The sequence below is a fragment of the Pristiophorus japonicus genome, chromosome 6 (genome assembly GCF_044704955.1).
Source record: "Pristiophorus japonicus isolate sPriJap1 chromosome 6, sPriJap1.hap1, whole genome shotgun sequence".
In the NCBI taxonomy this organism is placed as follows: domain Eukaryota; kingdom Metazoa; phylum Chordata; class Chondrichthyes; family Pristiophoridae; genus Pristiophorus; species Pristiophorus japonicus.
The window spans coordinates 179,615,352-179,634,148 of NC_091982.1; the positions used below are offsets into that span (position 1 = coordinate 179,615,352).

The 18,797-nt window shown below is 44.9% G+C and overlaps 1 protein-coding gene and 1 non-coding gene across 2 annotated transcripts in view; both read right to left on the reverse strand.

The window, feature by feature from the left end:
• LOC139265315 (chloride channel protein 2-like) overlaps positions 1-18,797 on the reverse strand; it is a 684,518-nt gene that overhangs the window by 11,937 nt on the left and 653,784 nt on the right. Inside the window, exons 20-21 of the mRNA XM_070882282.1 lie at positions 15,907-15,945; positions 6,935-7,039 (exon numbers count right to left, since the gene is read on the reverse strand). Of these exons, the coding sequence (XP_070738383.1) occupies positions 6,935-7,039; positions 15,907-15,945 (144 nt within the window). The remainder of the gene's footprint in view (positions 1-6,934; positions 7,040-15,906; positions 15,946-18,797) is intronic.
• trnaa-ugc (transfer RNA alanine (anticodon UGC)) lies at positions 8,939-9,010 on the reverse strand. Its single transcript has one exon. It is a non-coding gene; the product is annotated as a tRNA-Ala (tRNA).

An 18,797-nucleotide genomic window follows, 5' to 3' on the forward strand; every position in this document is an offset into this window, starting at 1 on the left:
CCTAAATGGCCTACCCCTTATCCTAAGACTATGTCCCCTGGTTCTGGACTTCCCCAACATCGGGAACCTTCTTCCCGCATCTAACCTGTCCAGTCCCGTCAGAATCTTATACGTTTCTATGAGATCCCCTCTCATCCTTCTAAACTCCAGTGAATAAAGGCCCAGTTGATCAATTCTATCCTCATATGACAGTCCAGCCATCCCTGGAATCAGTCTGCTGAATCTTCGTTGCACTCCCTCAATAGCAAGAACGTCCTTCCTCAGATTAGGAGACCAAAACTGAACACAATATGCCAGATGAGGCCTCACTAAGGCCCTGTACAACTGCAGTAAGACCTCCCTGCTCCTATACTCAAATTCCCTAGCTATGAAGGCCAACATACCATTTGCCGCCTTCACCGCCTGCTGTACCTGCATGCCCACTTTCAGTGACTGATGAACCATGACACCCAGGTCTCGTTGCACCTCCCCTTTTCCTAATCTGCCTCCATCCAGATAATATTCTGCCTTTGTGTTTTTGCCCCCAAAATGGATAACCTCACATTTATACATATTGTACTGCATCTGCCATGCATTTGCCCACTCACCTAACATGTCCAAGTCACCCTGCAGCCTCTTAGCATCCTCCTCACAGCTCACACCGCCACCCAGTTTAGTGTCATCTGCAAACGTGGAGATATTACACTCAATTCCTTCATCTAAATCGTTAATGTATATTGTAAAGAGCTGGGGTCCCAGCACTGAGCCCTGCGGCACTCCACTAGTCAGTGTCTGCCATTCTGAAAAGGACCCGTTTATCCCGACTCTCTGCTCCCTGTCTGCCAACCAGTTCTCTATCCACGTCAGTACGTTACCCCCAATATCATGTGCTTTGATTTTGCACACCAATCTCTTGTGCGGGACCTTGTCAAAAGCCTTTTGAAAATCCAAATACACCACATTCACTGTTTCTCCCTTGTCCACTCTGCTAGTTACATCCTCAAAAAATTCCAGTAGATTCGTCAAGCATGGTTTCCCTTTCATAAATCCATGCTGACTTGGTCCAATCCTGTCACTGCTTTCCAAATGCGTTGCTATTTCATCCTTAATGATTGATTCTAACATTTTCCCCACTACTGATGTCAGGCTAACCGGTCTATAATTACCCGTTTTCTCTCTCCCTCCTTTTTTAAAAAGTGGTGTTACATAAGCTACTCTCCAGTCCATAGGAACTGATCCAGAGTCGATAGACTGTTGGAAAATGATCACCAATGCATCAACTATTTCTAGGGCCACTTTCTTAAGTACTCTGGGATGCAGACTATCAGGCCCCAGGGATTTATCGGCCTTCAATCCCATCAATTTCCCTAACACAATTTCCTGCCTAATAAGGATATCCTTCAGTTCCTCCTTCTCACTAGACCTACTGTCCCCTAGTACAATCGGAAGGTTATTTGTGTCTTTCTTCGTGAAGACAGAACCGAAGTATTTGTTCAATTAGTCTGCCATTTCTTTGTTCCCCATTATAAATTCACCTGAATCCGACTGCAAGGGATCTACGTTTGTCTTCACTAATCTTTTTCTCTTCACATATTTATAGAAGCTTTTGCAGTCAGTTTTTATGTTCCCTGCAAGCTTCCTCTCGTACTCTATTTTCCCCCTCTTAATAAACCCTTAGTCTTCCTCTGTTGAATTCTAAAATTCTCCCAGTCCTCAGGTTTGCTGCTTTTTCTGGTCAATTTATATGCCCCTTCCTTGGATTTAACACTATCCTTAATTTCCCTTGTTAGCCACGGTTGAGCCACCTTCCCCGTTTTATTTTTACTCCAGACAGGGATGTACAATTGCTGAAGTTCATCCATGTGATCTTTAAATGTTTGCCATTGCTTATCCACCATCAACCCTTTAAGTATCGTTTGCCAGTCTATTCTAGCCAATTCACGCCTCATACCGTCGAAGTTACGTTTCCTCCAGTTCAGGACCCTAGTTTCCAAATTAACAATGTCACTCTCCACCTTAATAAAGAATTCTACCATATTATGGTCACTCTTCCCCAAGGGGCCTCACACAACACGATTGCTAATTAGCTCTTTCTCATTACATATCACCCAGTCTAGGATGGCCAGCCCTCTAGTTGGTTCCTCAACATATTGGTCTAGAAAACCATCCCTAATACACTCCAGGAAATCCTCTTCCACCGCATTGCTACCAGTTTGATTAGCCCAATCAATATGTAGATTAAAGTTGCTCATGATAACTGCTGTACCTTTATTGCACGCATCCCTAATTTCTTGTTTGATGCTGTCCCCAACCTCACTACTACTGTTTGGCGGTCTGTACACAACCCCCACTAGCGTTTTCTGCCCTTTGGTATTCTGTAGCTCCACCCATACCGATTCCACATCATCCAAGCTAATGTCCTTCCTTGCTATTGCATTAATTTCCACTTTAACCAGCAACACCACCCCGCCTCCTTTTCCTTTCTGTCTATCCTTCCTAAATGCTGAGTACCCTTCGACGTCGAGTTCTCAGCCTTGGTCACCCTGGAGCCATGTCTCCGTGATGCCAATTATATCATACCCGTTAACTGCTATCTGCGCAGTTAATTCGTCCACCTTATTCTGAATACTCCTCGCATTGAGGCACAGAGCCTTCAGGCTTGTCTTTTTAATACACTTTGCCCCTTTAGAATTTTGCTGTAATGTGGCCCTTTTTGTTTTTTGCCTTGGGTTTCTCTGCCCTCCACTTTTACTATTCTCCTTTCTATATTTTGCTTCTGACTCCATTTTATTTCCCTCTGTCTCCCTGCATAGGTTCCCATCCCCCTGCCATATTAGTATAACTCCTCCCCAACAGCACTAGCAAACACTCCCCCTAGGACATTGGTTCTGGTCCTGCCCAGGTGAAGACCGTCCGGTTTGTACTGGTCCCACCTCCCCCAGAACCGGTTCCAATGCCCCAGGAATTTGTATCCCTCCCTTCTGCACCACTGCTCAAGCCACGTATTCATCTGAGCTATCCTGCGATTCCTACTCTGACCAGCACGTGGCACTGGTAGCAATCCTGAGATGACTACTTTTGAGGTCCTGCTCTTTAATTTAACTCCTAGCTCCCTCGTCTCGTAGGACTTAATCCCGTTTTTTTTTACCTATATCGTTGATACCTATATGCACCACGACAACTGGCTGGTCATCCTCCCTTTTCAGAATATCCTGCACCCGCTTCGAGACATCCTTGACCCTTGCACCAGGGAGGCAACATACCATCCTGGAGTCTCGGTTGCGGCTGCAGAAACGCCTATCTATTGCTCTTAAAATAGAATCCCCTATCACTATCGCTCTCCCACTCTTTTTCCTGCCCTCCTGTGCAGCAGAGCCAGCCACAGTGCCATGAACTTGGCTGCTGCTGCTCTCCCCTGATGAGTCATCCCCCTCAACAGTACTCAAAGCGGAGTATCTGTTTTGCAGGGGGTTGACCGCAGGGGATCCCTGCACTACCCTCCTTGCACTGCTCTTCCTGTTGGTCTTCCATTCCCTATCTGGCTGTGGACCCTTTACCAGCGGTAAGGTCAACTTACTAAATTCACATTATTCTCAGTATCGTGCATGCTCCAGGGTGAATCCACCCGCAGCTCCAGTTCCGCAATGCAGTCCGTCAGGATCTGCAGGCGGATGCACTTCCCGCACTCTTAGTCATCAAGGACACCGGAAGCGTCCCTGACTTCCCACATAGTACAGGAGGAGCATAACACGTGTCTGAGCACTCCTGCCATGACTTAACCCTTAGATTAACCTAATTGTGCAACAATGTTAAAATGTTACTTACTGATAAAGAAGAGAAAGAAAAACTACTGAACAATCACTAACCCCCTTGGCTATGATGTCACCTTTCGGTTTCTTTCTACTTCTTTTTTGCCTCCCTGCTGCAGCTGCACCGGTAGGCCTCACCAATGAACTCCTGCCTCCATGAACTCCCCAGACTCCTCGTTCACGGGCCTTTATAGGGCTCTGGCTCCTCGATCTCCCGCCTCACCAACGAACTCCCGTCTCTACAAACTCCCCGGACTCCTCGCTCATGGGCCTTCATAGGCCTCTGGCTCCTCGATCTCCCACCTCACTAACAAACTACTGCCTCTACGAACTCCTTGCTCACAGGCCTTTATAGGCCTCTGGCTCCTCGATCAGCCACCACAGCAACGAACTCCCGCCTCCATGAACTCCCCGGACGCCTCGCTGGATGTTGGACAAGCAGTCTGACAATTTAAAGACCATGGAGGGGTCGGTAGAAGTGGTGGAGAAGTAGGGTTGGGTGTCATCAGCGTACATGTGGAAACTGACTCCGTGCTTTTGGATGATATCGCCAAGGGACAGCATATAGATGAGAAATAGGAGGGGGCCAAGGATAGATCCTTGGGGGACACCAGAGGTAATGATGCGGGAGTGAGAGGTGAAGCCATTGCAGAAGATTTTCTGGCTACGATTAGATAGATAAGAATAGAACCAGGCGCGTGCAGTCCCAGCTAGCTGGACGATGGTGGAGAGGCATTGGAAATGGACGGCGTGGTCAACCGTGTCAAAGGTTGCAGACAGATCCAGGAGGAAGAGGAGAGATAGTTTACCTTTGTCACAGTCACAAAGGATGTGAACATTCACAATGGTGACAGAAGTGAACAGTGTATTGCCGATTTACATTAACATGTTTCCTGATCAACTATTCTCATCTAAATGCTGAGTTGCAGAGTTAATGATTAGATAATTCATTAAAGGATCTTTATTACTGTGCTAGTTGTGATTGGCTACTAGTTAGAAAAAGGGCATTCCCACAAAATTGCAGACTTTGTACACAAGCCACCTGCAAAGGCACATATTCCTGTGATATTGTTAGTGGGCCATTGATTCTGATGAAAAATGGACATTAAATCTATTTTGTGACAAAGGGCATATTATTAATTTCCCTCTCACTCTCCTGCAGTTTGGAAAGAGGAATGATCTGAACCTTTAACTTTTCCATGACATCCATTAATAGTATTGTGTGACTATCTGGCAGAAGGAACGCTTCAAATGAAACTGAATGAAACATCATATGCTTCAGAACAAATGAAAACTTTGAGTAGCACTGCATCTTTAAGTAAAAATACTGGTTCATCATCCTGTATGGCTACACGGTAGGAGAAATGTTATATAAAGTGCAATAGTAAAAACACTACACAGAGATGGTAAAATATCAAGAGCTATTAATAACCCTTCATCAGATCAGGATAGCGTCACACTGTTCTGACTAATAGTCTCTGTGAAATATTGCCACATTATTGTATCACTTATAAGATCAGTATTTTAACAAATGCACATTCTCATTAGCATCCCGTTCAGAAGACATTACTGGTCACTTAACTGATTAGACACTGTACACATAGTGCCACATGAAATTTAACACGGTGGCCTTAATAGAATCAATTGTGCATGTTGTACATAGTAATAGGATATCTTCTAATGATTGAAACTGTGCTGTTGAGTTGGTATGTAAAAAAAAAACAGTGCATCGTTCCATTTCAAAATTTATTAATATTGTACTTCCACCCCTCTGTGGAGACAAGGAACATGTTACTTTATTATCTTCCTCTTTTAGATATTTATGACAGTAATTCTACACAGCATTATTTGCAATGTTACTGCACTACATGATGAATAACGTGCCTACTGCTGCAACGCACACTCACAAATCAGAGATTTAAACAATGAGACAGCAACCTCAGTGCTGTCTACATTATGAATTATCCACATTAAGACAATTATTTTTACTTGTAGCAGTGTTTGCTGAAAACCACAGGGAAAATGCATCATTTGCTCTACTGTGCAATATCAAGGCCTGTATTTTTAATAGAATTACGACTAATTTTCACCGTAACCTGCACGTTTCATATATGAAATAAAAAATGCATTTAACCCAGTCAGGAGTTTAAGTTGCATGTTCTGTAGCAGAATCCTTTATGTTTTTCTAACAATAAATCTCGAATAGCAGTGGCAGTAGGTATATATGCCCGTAGCAGAGGAATCATGACTATCAAGAACAGTCTGAGTGGGCACTGCAGCGGCCATCGCATCATTCATCATGCAATGTAATAACCATGCAAATATTAACAAGGTCAAATCTTTCAGACACTACTAAAGGAAACCACTGCTTGAAGAAATATGAACAAATGAAAAGCAAAGACTGCAGATGCTGGAATTCTGAAACAAGAACAGAAAAGGCTGGGATCTATCAACAGGTCAGGCAGTATCTGTGGAGAGATACTTGGGTTTGGGCCCTTCTTCAAAACTGAGAAGTTTGTTCCTGCTCCCTAAGTATTCAAGAGAAACTCCAGAATATCCATCTAATGCTACAATCTACATTACTCATCCTCATTTTTGAAGATTTTTTTAAACATCATTTTCATCTTTACTGCCTGGTGGAGCCGCTTGCCCATCCTTTGTATTTATTCCTACATTACAACAGTAACTACAATTCAAAAGTACTTAATTGGCTGTAAAGTGCATTGGGACATCCTGAGGTCATGAAAAGCGCTGTATAAATATAAGCCTTCTTAATGGGATAAAAATCGGGTGGGCTCTACAACAGACAGGTGATCGACTCCACCACATTACTGCCCAGGTGGCAAAGGTGAATATTACTCCCATAGTTTGAAAAAAATAAGATCTAGTTTCTGGATAATTGCGTATTCATGCAAAACAGTACCCATCTGTCAGATAAAATGCTTCATTGACAATTGTTTCTAAATGTCATAATTAATTTTCAAACACATTTTTATTAAAATTCTAATTGTGTTTGAGTAATATTAAACTAAAACCCACAGCACAGATCAGCTATTTAGCTCATAACCTGTTCTGCAGCAACTTTTGTGGATTTGACGAAGTGGATTTAGCAATGCAGCAAGCAAAAGGAATCTAATGTTTCTTGCCTTGTGTAGAGATGTCCATTCGACAAGTTGGAAGGGTGCTGGGTCGATCTTACAATTGTTGAAGTCCACCTCTTCATCAAGCTCTTTTTCCTCCCATTCAACAATCTAGGGAAATATTTGTAATTATTAAGTTGCTGTTAGGGGTTCACAACTGAATTCAGTGCAGCAAAGTGACACAGAATTCCAATCAGACAATGACTTGTGGCACTTTGCTGTGTGGTGTAAACTTTGGAATACATTCATTTCGCCTAGTATTTCATCTGTTATTACTGGAGATATGAAGTAAAGGATATTAGGACACCTTAGACATTCTAGTTCCTTATAGGGACAAACTCAATATGAATTCAGTAGACACTAATAACTTCACTGATGCTTTGCTGAGATTCTTTCTGACGTTTGTCATCTTGAAAGCAAGTTGGAAATCCCAATCAACTTCTCAGTTCCTTTAACCACTCCAATGCCACACAATCAATCATTGGCAAGGAAGTGGCTAAGTAAAGTTAGTTGAAATAGTTGTTTGTTTACTACTAGCTCTTTAGTTATACATGGAGGCAGATTCCTTATAAAGAAATGCAGTACAAAACAATGGTCACAAGATTTTAAGCCACCCCATTACGTATTGGTGTACTTGTCATTACTTAACCCTACATTGAATTTTATTCAGTTCAAACCAGCAGTTAAATAAGAAAATCAATATTCTATTGGAATTAATCATACTCCACTGACACAGGCTAAATGAATACATGCATAATTACATACATACATACATAATCCCTACCATACTGCATAGAATTAATTTGATCATACTGTCAAAGGTCACCCACAGTTTTAATCAGAGCTGGTCTCACCGACATCAACAGAAGAAGCACTGGTGTATGATCGTTTCTCAGGTGGGTAAAAAGTGGTCATTATGTTGCAAGGTGTGCTGGAACATCAGCATAGATGTAGTTAAAACCAACAAGAGGATCCAGAAGATGTTTGTTCCACTATCTGTCAAACTATTTTAGATTTTATTAGAGAAGCCAGCGTTATAATTACAAGCTAGACACTGACAAACCCTCAGCTCTTTTTATTTCAGCATCTGGCTGTTGAAAGATCATTAACTGCAGGGCTGTATAAATAATATGGTATTAGTCCCACTACACATTTCCCACTTGCTGTGTTATCTTTTTGACAAGCAAGAAGTAAGTAATTTGCCAAAAGGCTCAATCTTCAATGAAAGTTGAAAGGAGGTGGAATTAATTACCTAAATGGAACTGGAGTGGCTTCAGGGGAAAGAAGTTTGCACCTTCACTTTAACAATAATCTTGAAAGGATTTAGAGTGAATAGAAATCTTCGGGGTAGATAATCTTTAAAAGTTACAAATATTATTCTGCCGATATCAAATCGATACAGCTTTTTAAGGTAAAATGTATATATTTGGTATTTTGTAAAAATGGCTATTGTAGCTGAATTCATCTCAATGGCCCGGATTTTGCTATTAGCAGTGAAGGAACGGCGGTTACTGTTCACCTCGCTGATAGCTGCCCACAAAGCTTTCGTGGGGTTTTGAGCAGAGACTTTCTGCTATTGGCTGTCTGATCCAGTGCGGAGTCCTCTACAGGGGATCTGCGGTATCTGTGAGTGGGTAAGCAACAGCAAGGCTCTTCAACCAAGCAGATTGAAGAATCCTCACTGAGACACGCAGAGTCTAAACCAGAAATTATAAACTAGGAAGCATAAATAAGATTTAAATCATTGTAAAATCATGTACAGAAAGCGTAAAATCATGTACAGAAAGCAAAGTAAAGATTGGAAATGAAAGATGGGATTAAGAGAGAGAGATAAAAGATAAGGGAAAAAAAGTGGAAAGAAATTTTAATTAAAAAAAAATCTTCAACACTAATTCAATTCTGAAGGACTGAGACTACACACTTGTAAAATTAGTGAGGTTGTTTCATAGAAATTTACAGCACAGAAGGAGGCCATTCAGCCCATCATGTCTGTGCTGGAACATACGTTCAAGGAAATGCCAGGGATTGAACCCAGGGCCTCATACAGGCAAAGCATGCACTCTACCACTGAGCTACATTCCCACTTCTTAAAAATCTTAAGTCAAATTCCCAAACTGTGAAGTTTGCCAAGGTGGGACATGAATTATTAGGCCATGCTCATGTCTGGACTACTAATCCAGTAACATAACCACTACACCACTGCACTCCTTGGCAGTAATTATGACTTATCACACCGCTAAAATTCACTTACTCCTGAATGCAACACCAGTCACCTTTTCTAGGGTGTTTAGTGGGTAACTAGAGGCTAAGTACCCCAACTTCATGCCCTTCCATTGATTTTAATGGCGAGTCTGTCAGCGAGATACTGTTATAGGGCTGCCTGTGGAGCAGCAGGGTAACTTGGACCGCAGCTTTCGGATTTCGACATTTGTCTCCGCAAGTGTGGACTCCAGAAGTTGCTGTTCGATTACTCCATAATAACAGTGAGCGATGTTAGCCTCAGCGCTACTCTCAATGCAAAATCCTAGACCTTTAATGCAGAATGGTTTATTGCAATATGTGGTGTGGGAGACTGCCATGATGGTTAGTTTAAGAAAGGATTTGTTGAGCTTAGTACCATTTAAAATATTCCCTCAGGAAATTGCACTTCCACTGGAATGGGTATGGATGTAACATGACATTAAAAAAAAGACAAAAAAAAGGTCATTTAGCTCATCAAAGTCATCTAATATCCCATGTTCCGTCACAGCCAACTGTATTTTGAACAACCTGAATGTTTGTGTCTCTACTAACTTCTTAAAGATTAGTCCAAACATTTATCACTCTTTTAAAAAAAAGGTTAGAACCATAGAAGTTTACAGTGCAGAGGAGGCCATTTGTTCCACTGTATCTGTGGGCTCTTGGCTAGAGTAATCCAAAACTGATCCCACTGCTCTGCACTTTCCCCACAGCTCTGTATCTTTCTCTGCTTCAAACATTTAAGCATCCTGCGCCATACAGTGCAGTAGTCACCTGGCGAATGCAACTATGTGTAGCGAACTGCGAGATGCAGCATATGTCCCGTTCTGATGCCTGAAAGGAGCCGGAGGCATATAAGGCAAGTGCCACAGTCACCTTCACCTCGACGGGCAGTGCAGTCCTGTTGCCGCTGGAATGCTGTAGGTCTGCCTTTATCAGTTGGCACATCTCTGTGACCACCTCTTTTTGGAAGTGCAGCTTTCGAATGCACTGTGCCTCAGACAGCTGCAGGTTTGAGTGCTGGTGCCTGTAAATTCTATAGGGGTAAGGTCTCCTCTCCATATGTCTGCGAGCCTTTTGATTACGCTCAAAATGCTCTTGAATAAGCCTTTTTCCAGCTCGATGCTGCATAGAAAAAGCAGCCAGCAATAATGGCAGAGATATTATAGCCCCCATTCTTTTAAATGTCTTCAAATAGCCTTAAAAATGAATTATAAACTCACAAAAACCTCAATGTGTAAAACACAGCCTTCCCTTCAAATTATTTTTTATACACTGAACTTCTGCTCCATTTTTCAACATGGCGCCGTTAGCACCGGGTGCGTTGTTGGTCCGACCTGGTAAGACTTGATTTTGTTCGGGCGTGTTTTTGGGCGGGCAGTAAAAATGGCGATATCAGTGAATTTTCCACCTGTGGCGATAGTGGAGGGTTGCATGCCGATTGACATTATAAAAATGATTTTTAAAAACGGGCGGGCGATAATTTTTATCGCCGGCGCAAAACCGCTGCCAAATTTTCCGCCCGGGCGCTAAATTTTTTGCACCAAGTTTAGCACCCAAAAAATTACCTTTTCTGCTCCGCCATGATGGAAAACAGGCGCAATCCTGCCAAATTTCTAGCCCTGAAAGTCACAAGCTAAGTGGGTTAGCTGATGGGCTGAATGGCCTTCTTCCGTGCTGCAACCATTCTATGATCCTATGATTTATTGCCCTTGGTGGTGGTGAGCCAGCTTCTTGAACCGCTGCAGTCAGTGATATTTCTTTGCAGCGGTTTGGTACAATGGCCCCAAGTTTCGCCATGATTTGCTCCTGATTTTTAGGAGCAACTGGTGTAGAACGGAGTATCTTAGAAATCGGAATTCTCGCCATATAGTTTGCTCCAGTTCTAGTCAGTTAGAACAGTTTCACTTTGGAACAGAATTTTTTTTTCAAAAGGGGGCGTGTCCGGCCACTTACGCCTGTTTTCAAAGTTTCGTCAGTGAAAACTTACTCCAAACTAACTTAGAATGGAGTAAGTGAAGATTTTTGTATGCTCGAAAAAACCTTGTCTACACTTTAGAAAATCAGGCGTAGGTTACAAATCAGGCGTAGGGAATGGTGGGGGGGGGGGGGGGGGGCGGGGTTTAAAGGGAAGTTTACAAACATTAAACACTTCAGTTTTACAAATAAAGAGCCATCATCAATAATAAATGATAAAAACATCAATAAATCAACCAATAAATCAATCAAAAAAAAATTAATAAATAAAACGTTTTCTACTTACCGACTGCAGCACCGGGAGCCCTCCAACAGCATGCTGGGATGCCCCCCCCCCACCCCCCAGTGTGTCTCTGTCAGTGTCTCTATCTCTCTGTCTGTCTGTGTCTCTCATTCTCTGTCTGTGTTCCTGACAGCGAGGGGAGGGGGAGGAGGGGGTAGAGGGAGAGAGGGGGGGCAGGGGGAGGGAAGGGGGAAGGGGCAGAGGAGGAGAAGGGGGAAGGGGGGGAGGAGGAGAAGGGGGAAGAGGGGGAGGAGAAGGGGGAAGGGGGGAGGAGGAGAAGGGGGGAGGAGGAGAAGGGGAAAGGGGGAGGAGGAGGGAAAGGGGGAGGGAAAGGGGGAGGAGGAGGAAAAGGGGGGGAGGAGGAGAAGAGGGAAGGGGAGGAGGAGAAGAGGGAAGGGGGGAGGAGGAGAAGGGGGAGGAGGAGAAGAGGGAAGGGGGGAGGAGGAGAAGGGGGAAGGGGGGAGGAGGAAAAGGGGGAAGGGGGGAGGAGGAGAAGGGGGAAGGGGGGAGGAGGAGAAGGGGGGGAGGAGGAGAAGGGGGGGAGGAGGAGAAGGGGGGGAGGAGGAGAAGGGGGGGAGGAGGAGAAGGGGGGGAGGAGGAGAAGGGGGGGGAGGAGGAGAAGGGGGAGGAGGAGGAGAAGGGGGAAAGAAAAGGGGGAAAGGAAAAGGGGGAAAGAAAAAGGGGGGGAAAGAAAAAGGGGGGGAAAGAAAAAGGGGGGGAAAGAAAAAGGGGGGGAAAGAAAAAGGGGGGGAAAGAAAAAGGGGGGGAAAGAAAAAGGGGGGGAAAGAAAAAGGGGGGGAAAGAAAAAGGGGGGAAAGAAAAAGGAGTGGAAAGAAAAAGGGGGGAAAGAAAAAGGGGGGGAAAGAGAGGGGGGGAAAGAGAGGGGGGGAAAGGAGATGGGGGGGGAAAGGAGAAGGGGGGGAAAGGAGAAGGGGGGGGAAAGGAGAAGGGGGGGGAAAGGAGAAGGGGGGGAAAGGAGAAGGGGGGAAAGGAGAAGGGGGGGGAAAGGAGAAGGGGGGGGGAGAAAGGAGAAGGGGGGGGGGAAAGGAGAAGGGGGAGGGAGGCTGAATGGGCTGGGCTCGGCTGGGCCCGAGACTTCGGGCACGGCCCGTCCCCAGCACCAGATTTACAGGTAGGTGGCGTTGGGTCGGATCGGGATCACGGGTCAGGTCGGGGGGAGCGCGGGTCGAGGTCGGGAGCGCGGGTCGGGTCGGGGGGGTGGTGGGAGGGAGGGAGGTTCGGGTCGGGGGGGGGGGGGGGGGAGCGGGAGTCGGGTCCGGTCCAGAGGCGGGGGGATTGTGGGAGTCGGGTCGAGTCGGGAGGAAGCAGGAGCTGGGCGTGGGAGGAGCCTTATTCACGCAGCCCCAGTGAGGCCATTCGGCCAGGGCTAGGGGCTGCGTGCTTCGGCCCCTCCCACACAGTTTTGGGCGCCTGGAGCTACTGCACATGCGTGCCCACTGTAGCGCGCATGTGCAGAGGTCCCGGCACTGTTTTCAGCGCAGGGACCTGGCTCCACCCCATACAGCTCGTGCTGCGCTGCGCTGAGCTGCAAACGACCTGCAGGGAGGTGGAGAACCTGGAAGTTTTCTTTAGGCGCACTTTGTGGCGCGAAAATCAGGCGTCCAGGTCGGGACTGCGCTATTCTAGGCACGGCTCGAAACTTGGGCCCAATGAATGACTATTTTAGAGGGAAGATAAGAGTTAACCACATTGCCATGGGTCTGGAGTCACCTGTGGGCCAGACCAGGGGTGGCAGCAGATTTCCTTCCCTAAAGGACATTAGTGAATCAGATGGGTTTTTCCGACAATCTGGTAGTTTCACAGTCACTGACACTAGGGGCTAGATATTCGGCGAGGCACAAATTTTTGGAATCTTGAAAAATTGGCACTAGGCGCTAATGATTCTGAGCTTCCACTAATTGGCTAAATCAAACACTAATGACCTCAGTAAGGTGTTAAGGGCTCTACCAGCAGAGCGATAATGAATTTCAGGTGCAATGCAATCAGGAATGATCCTTCACACTGGTTCCTTCCAGCTCTTAAAGGGGAAGTTCCATCATTGTGCGGATCCTCATTATCAACAATGCTGGCTGTGAAGGCGACCTGCAAGCAACTGAATCTGGTGATCGTCATGGCTTATCCCACTCCCAGAGATCGAGCTTGCCGTTTCAGTGACCAGGTATTGGAGGCATTGATAGCAGGAGTGGAATGGAGGAGGGCAGTGCTGTTCCCGGCCACTGGAAGGAGGCCATTGCCACAGGTCTTCAGGGCAACGTGGAGGGAAGTGGCCCAGGAGGTCTCGGCCAGTAATGTGGTCGTCCTGAGCCTAACACAGTGCTGGAAGAAATTCAGCGACCTCACTCAGATGGTCAGGGTGAGTACATGCTTCGGCATGTCCTGCATACCTGCAGCTGAAGTGCAGTCTGTGTACACTGCACAAACCACCACACCCCCACCACTCACCCACCAAGCATCTCCATCCACATCTCCCACCTTGCCTACAATTACAGCTATTCAACTATGGCATGCGTATCTCCCAAACATATAGCTGCTCTCCCACCTTGCCTACAATTACAGCTATTCAACTATGGCATGCGTATCTCCCAAACATATAGCTGCACTCTCACTCACACACATTCATTTCTCTTGCAGGCCAAGATGGCCCACAATAGACGGAGCAGCAGAGAATAGGTGGGGATGATCCGCAGCTCCAGCAGCTTACAGAACTTGAGGAGCAACAACTTGGTGGCAACAACGCTATCTTCATCCCCCTCTCCTTCCACTTCCCCCTCACACTACAAGCCTTTCTCACTTTCTAGCACCAGATACTGTCTGCATTTCTTGCTCCATTCCTGCCTCCCTGTCCTCACCTTAATGCGTATCTTGTGCTGGAGACAGCTTTAAGGTTACAAAAGCTGCGTGAGGTTTTGGTGCTAATTTACAGAAACATGGGGCCCGAGTTTGATCGACTCACCGTGGGCTGCTGCTGAGTTTTCTCGGCGGTCTCAATGTTTTTTGGGCGCTCTCCCCTCCGAGCGAGTTTGGACAGATCCTCACGCCGGCGGTGAGAGAAGACCGCTGGGGAGTGTCTGCTGGTGTGCACCGGTGTGCAACGCCCACAAGAGCCCTCCCGCCCACTGAGTCCCCAGTTTGGTCCGGGCGGTTCTCCGCTCCATCAGCAGAAGAGACCGCCACATGGAAGCAGGTCTTACCTGAACGGTAAGTATGAAGACCTGCAAGAAAAGGTTAGTGTACTTCTTTTCTTTTATTTATTTTGCAGAGAGTTAAGTCGATGGAGTCCTCTGAAGGATTTCTGGTGGGTTTTGTTTGTTTTGAAAATGTTTTAATTTCCCCTGTTTCTCCCCCCACCCCGGCCATCCTCGGCGATAATTTGCCGAGGATCGCATTTGGCGCCCAGAATGGGACCTACCGCCCGCTGCTGCCCAGAATCGGCATGCAAGGCCCATTTTTGCCACGGGGCGGTTTTTCTAACATTTTTTCACAAAACTTCCGCCCAAAGTACCGTCAGGATCTTAGTGGTCCTTTGGCCAGTAATTGGGTGGAACTTAGGTTTCACCAAACTCGGGCCCTTGGAGACTACACTTAAAGTTCTACCAACTCATTTGTGTTTCTTCAGTAGTAAATTTTGCATAGGTCTGACAACCCAGCCACATCTCTCGAATATTGTAGAGGATGTATTCTGACCGAGTCTGTTGGTCTGCAATTGCTCAGGGCTGCACTGAATCAAAGAATTAGATTAGTAAGTAGTTTTTTGCAACCTGCCAATCAAGGTGACAATATTCTAGCACTTGGATGAATTTAGTTTTTTTTAGGATATCAGAGTTGTTGATAATGACAAGTCAAGCCAACATTTTGTGAGGATTCCAATTCTTCTATGAGCTTTTCCACTCACTGGTTTGCTTCAGTGCCGATCAGATGCGATGAACAAGTCGAAGAACTGAAAGTTTGCAATTGAAGAGAGTTTGCAAGCATTTTAGAGGATTAAACATATTAAAAGTATATTGGCTTCATTAATAATCATTGAGAACATAAGCAAAAAGCATGAATGAAGACTACTGGACAAATCAAACCAACTCCTTACAGTGATCTCACATGATTTGCCCATGGTGGACTCCATCAACTTATTCAGTCTCCTGAGAAAGGCATCAATCTAATATTACAGACTAGAATATCCAGCCCTGATCAGCTGTATTGCAAGGTTGACATTTTCTTGATCCTGTTAATGCAAATGTGTTGCCCCACTCCTAATAACATTAGCAGAGAATGTATTCATCATGGTCTATCTTTATCCTTATAACCTTCTATCATCTTCTTCAACAGGTACTGATTCAGTTACTTCTTTAAAAAATGAATTAATTAACAGCGTTTTCTGGAAGTCTATTCTTCATTTGCTAACGTAAGCAAAAAAAGTGGAAGAAAATATAACTCACAATTAAAACTCTATAGATGGCTGGCTTACCTCAGATGCAGTCATGTCATCTTCAATTTCATATTGATCCTGAACCAAAAGAAATAAACATCAATCAATATTTAACAATTTCATATATGCAAGATGTAAGTGGCCTCTTACAATATGCATGCGCATTTTGGAACACATCCAATCTAGAACCTTGCAAACAAAAGTGTCTTGACATAACAATAAAATTAGAGGGCAATGCACAACAGATTGGCCATTAATTCATCCATTGGTGTACGTACCACGCGATGTTCTTCACACATCCCAAAGTCACTCTGGAGATTGAAATAAAGAGAACCTGGCAGCTTCTTTGGATCAGGGAGTACAATGGTAATGATATTTTTAGTACTAAGAATAATGGTTTGATCTAGGATTCTGCAGCTCAAGTCTATTTGTACTCTCAATGGGCTCAATTTTCCCCAGTAATTTGCGCCGTTTTTTTGGAGCAGGTTGCTTTTTCTGGCCCAACTTAAAAATCCACAGTTTCCCCAATCAATTTGCACCGGCGTAACTCATTTAATTACGATTTTTTTAGCTAAGTTTTTTTTTTCATTCAAAGGGGTCATAACCAGCCACCTACGCCAATTCTGTCCATTTAGTGAACTTTGGCCAGCTGTTAGTTACTCCATTTCTGCTTAGGCCAGCGTATGTGGCTTCTCAAAAAAACCCTTGCGGAGAGTTAAAGAAATCGGCGCAGGTAAGTAAATCGGAGGCCATTCGGCCTGGGCTAGGGGCGGAAAGCAGAGCGGACCAGGAAGGCACTTGGGGTCAGGAGAGGGTCGGCGGGGGAGGGAGCGGACTGACCAGCAAGCCTTTCAGCCAGAGAGGTTGTTGTGCAGTAATTAAGACTTACCACACCGTTAAAAGGATACTTAAGACTATAATGGACACACCTTAACATTTTGTGGTGAGTTTAGTCCGCATCTACAATGTTAAAACAGGAACTTCACGCCGTTCAATACAATTCAATAGGTGAGATGCCATTTTTGGGATGCCTCTCCTGGCCCCGAATGCCTTGCCGGTCCACTCCGCTCCCCGCCCCTAGCCCAGGCCGAAGGGCTTGCCGGTCCGTCCGCTCCCTCCCCTAGTGCTTTCCTGGTCTGCTTCGCTTCCTGCTCCTAACCCAGGCCAAATGGCCACAGATTTACTTACCTGGGCTAGTGGCGGGGAGTGGAACACTGGGCCAGGGTCCATGGGGGAGGGAGTGCTTCTCTGTAAACCCTGTAGAATAGAAATAAAAAAATGCGCACTTACCTTAAGCTGCTGCGCCCGCTTGAGATCCTGGTCCCGGTCTGGAGGCCTCTCGATTGCCAACTCGGAGCTGTACTGCGCATGCGCATCCATTGCAGCGATGTCAAAAACGTAAGATTTTTTTCCCGCGCATGCGCAGAAGGCCCAGCTGTGTTTTTTGGCGCAGACCACAGGCTCCATCTCCCCGAGGCGACTGGCCATGCTGCGCGGCTCCGGATTGCAGTATAAAGGTCGGGGAAAGTTTGGACATGTTTTTCTGGCACATTTCTGGACCTAAAAACCCAGCGTAACTCTGGCAATACACCAGAAAAAGGGCTTGGAAAAATTGAGCCCATGGTGCCCAATTTTCATCACTTCAATGTATTCAAGGAATAAAAGGAAAAATTACATTTGGTATAGTAATAGTGTTCTGCTTCAGATGTCTTTCCCATGTTATATAGCAATCCAGTATTTACTTAATGCACTGTTGACACAAACAAAAGTTAACCCTTTCGTTTTGACAGTCTGTCATATCTGGATAGCTTTGTTCCCATCTGTGGTGTCTAACTGAAACGTTAGCAGCCCATAGGCCACCTGGACATGATCTAAACCCACCACTGTTGAGAACTAAGAACATACCAGTGAGAGATCAAAATCAAAATGCAGTAATATTTCATAATAGAACAAAAACAAATTGTTAATAAATATAAATTCAAGTCTTTCTTTCTTTTCTAATTAAAATCCTGTATAGGAAGTTCTTCCTGAACCCAAATACTATTCCCATCATATTAAATTAATATAGAACTGCTGTATCCATAATGAGTGTGATCATTCCTGTTGCCCATATGGAATGTGATACATCATAAACAAAATTTACAATCAAGTGTTTAAATGATATATTGCCATATTGCCTCCATTTTGTCAAAAATTAGTCACCTTTATTAAAATGAGTTAAATATTTGGGGAGCTGATCTATTTGATTTCAGATTTATGAGCACAATTCTCACTATCAAGGGTCGACAAAAACAATACAACAGGAATAGGTTTTGTAGACAGACTGTGGAGGCAGATGCAAGGTTTTCAATATATTATATACAATTCCTCTTACGCTATTTCCTATTGTTATGATAACTTTGATGACATTGGCAACACTTAGAGGTTAATGCCTGAAACATAATGGCGATACCTACTTCTATGATAACATTGATATGCCGACTATTCACGCCCCACCCACTGGTAACGTGAGCCGCCCACACCTGCTTGCCATTTTGTCCTGTTACAACAAATACAGCTTAAAAAAAGGAACATTTCCTCCTCCTAAGTATGAATAAAACCACTGAAGTATTTTCTGCCTTTCCTTGCGAGCTCCACCTCCACAGCTTTGATTTCAGAGGCTGTGGGAAACTGCAATGCCACTTCTGGACAGAAACTGCATCCCAGATAACTCCAGCAACGCCACCAGGACAGTGATACATAGCAGGTAAGCGCTGCACCAACAATCTCCATCCCCCCAGATGAATTTTGTTCAGTTAGTGTTGCAGCCATTAACTCCTTTTACTGGCTAAAATGGATTTCTCTCCCACAGTCTATTTATGAAAACAAGTCTCGCGGTGCGAACACAAGGTGGAAGTGTTGGGATGAAGTCTGAACCAAACACAGGTAAG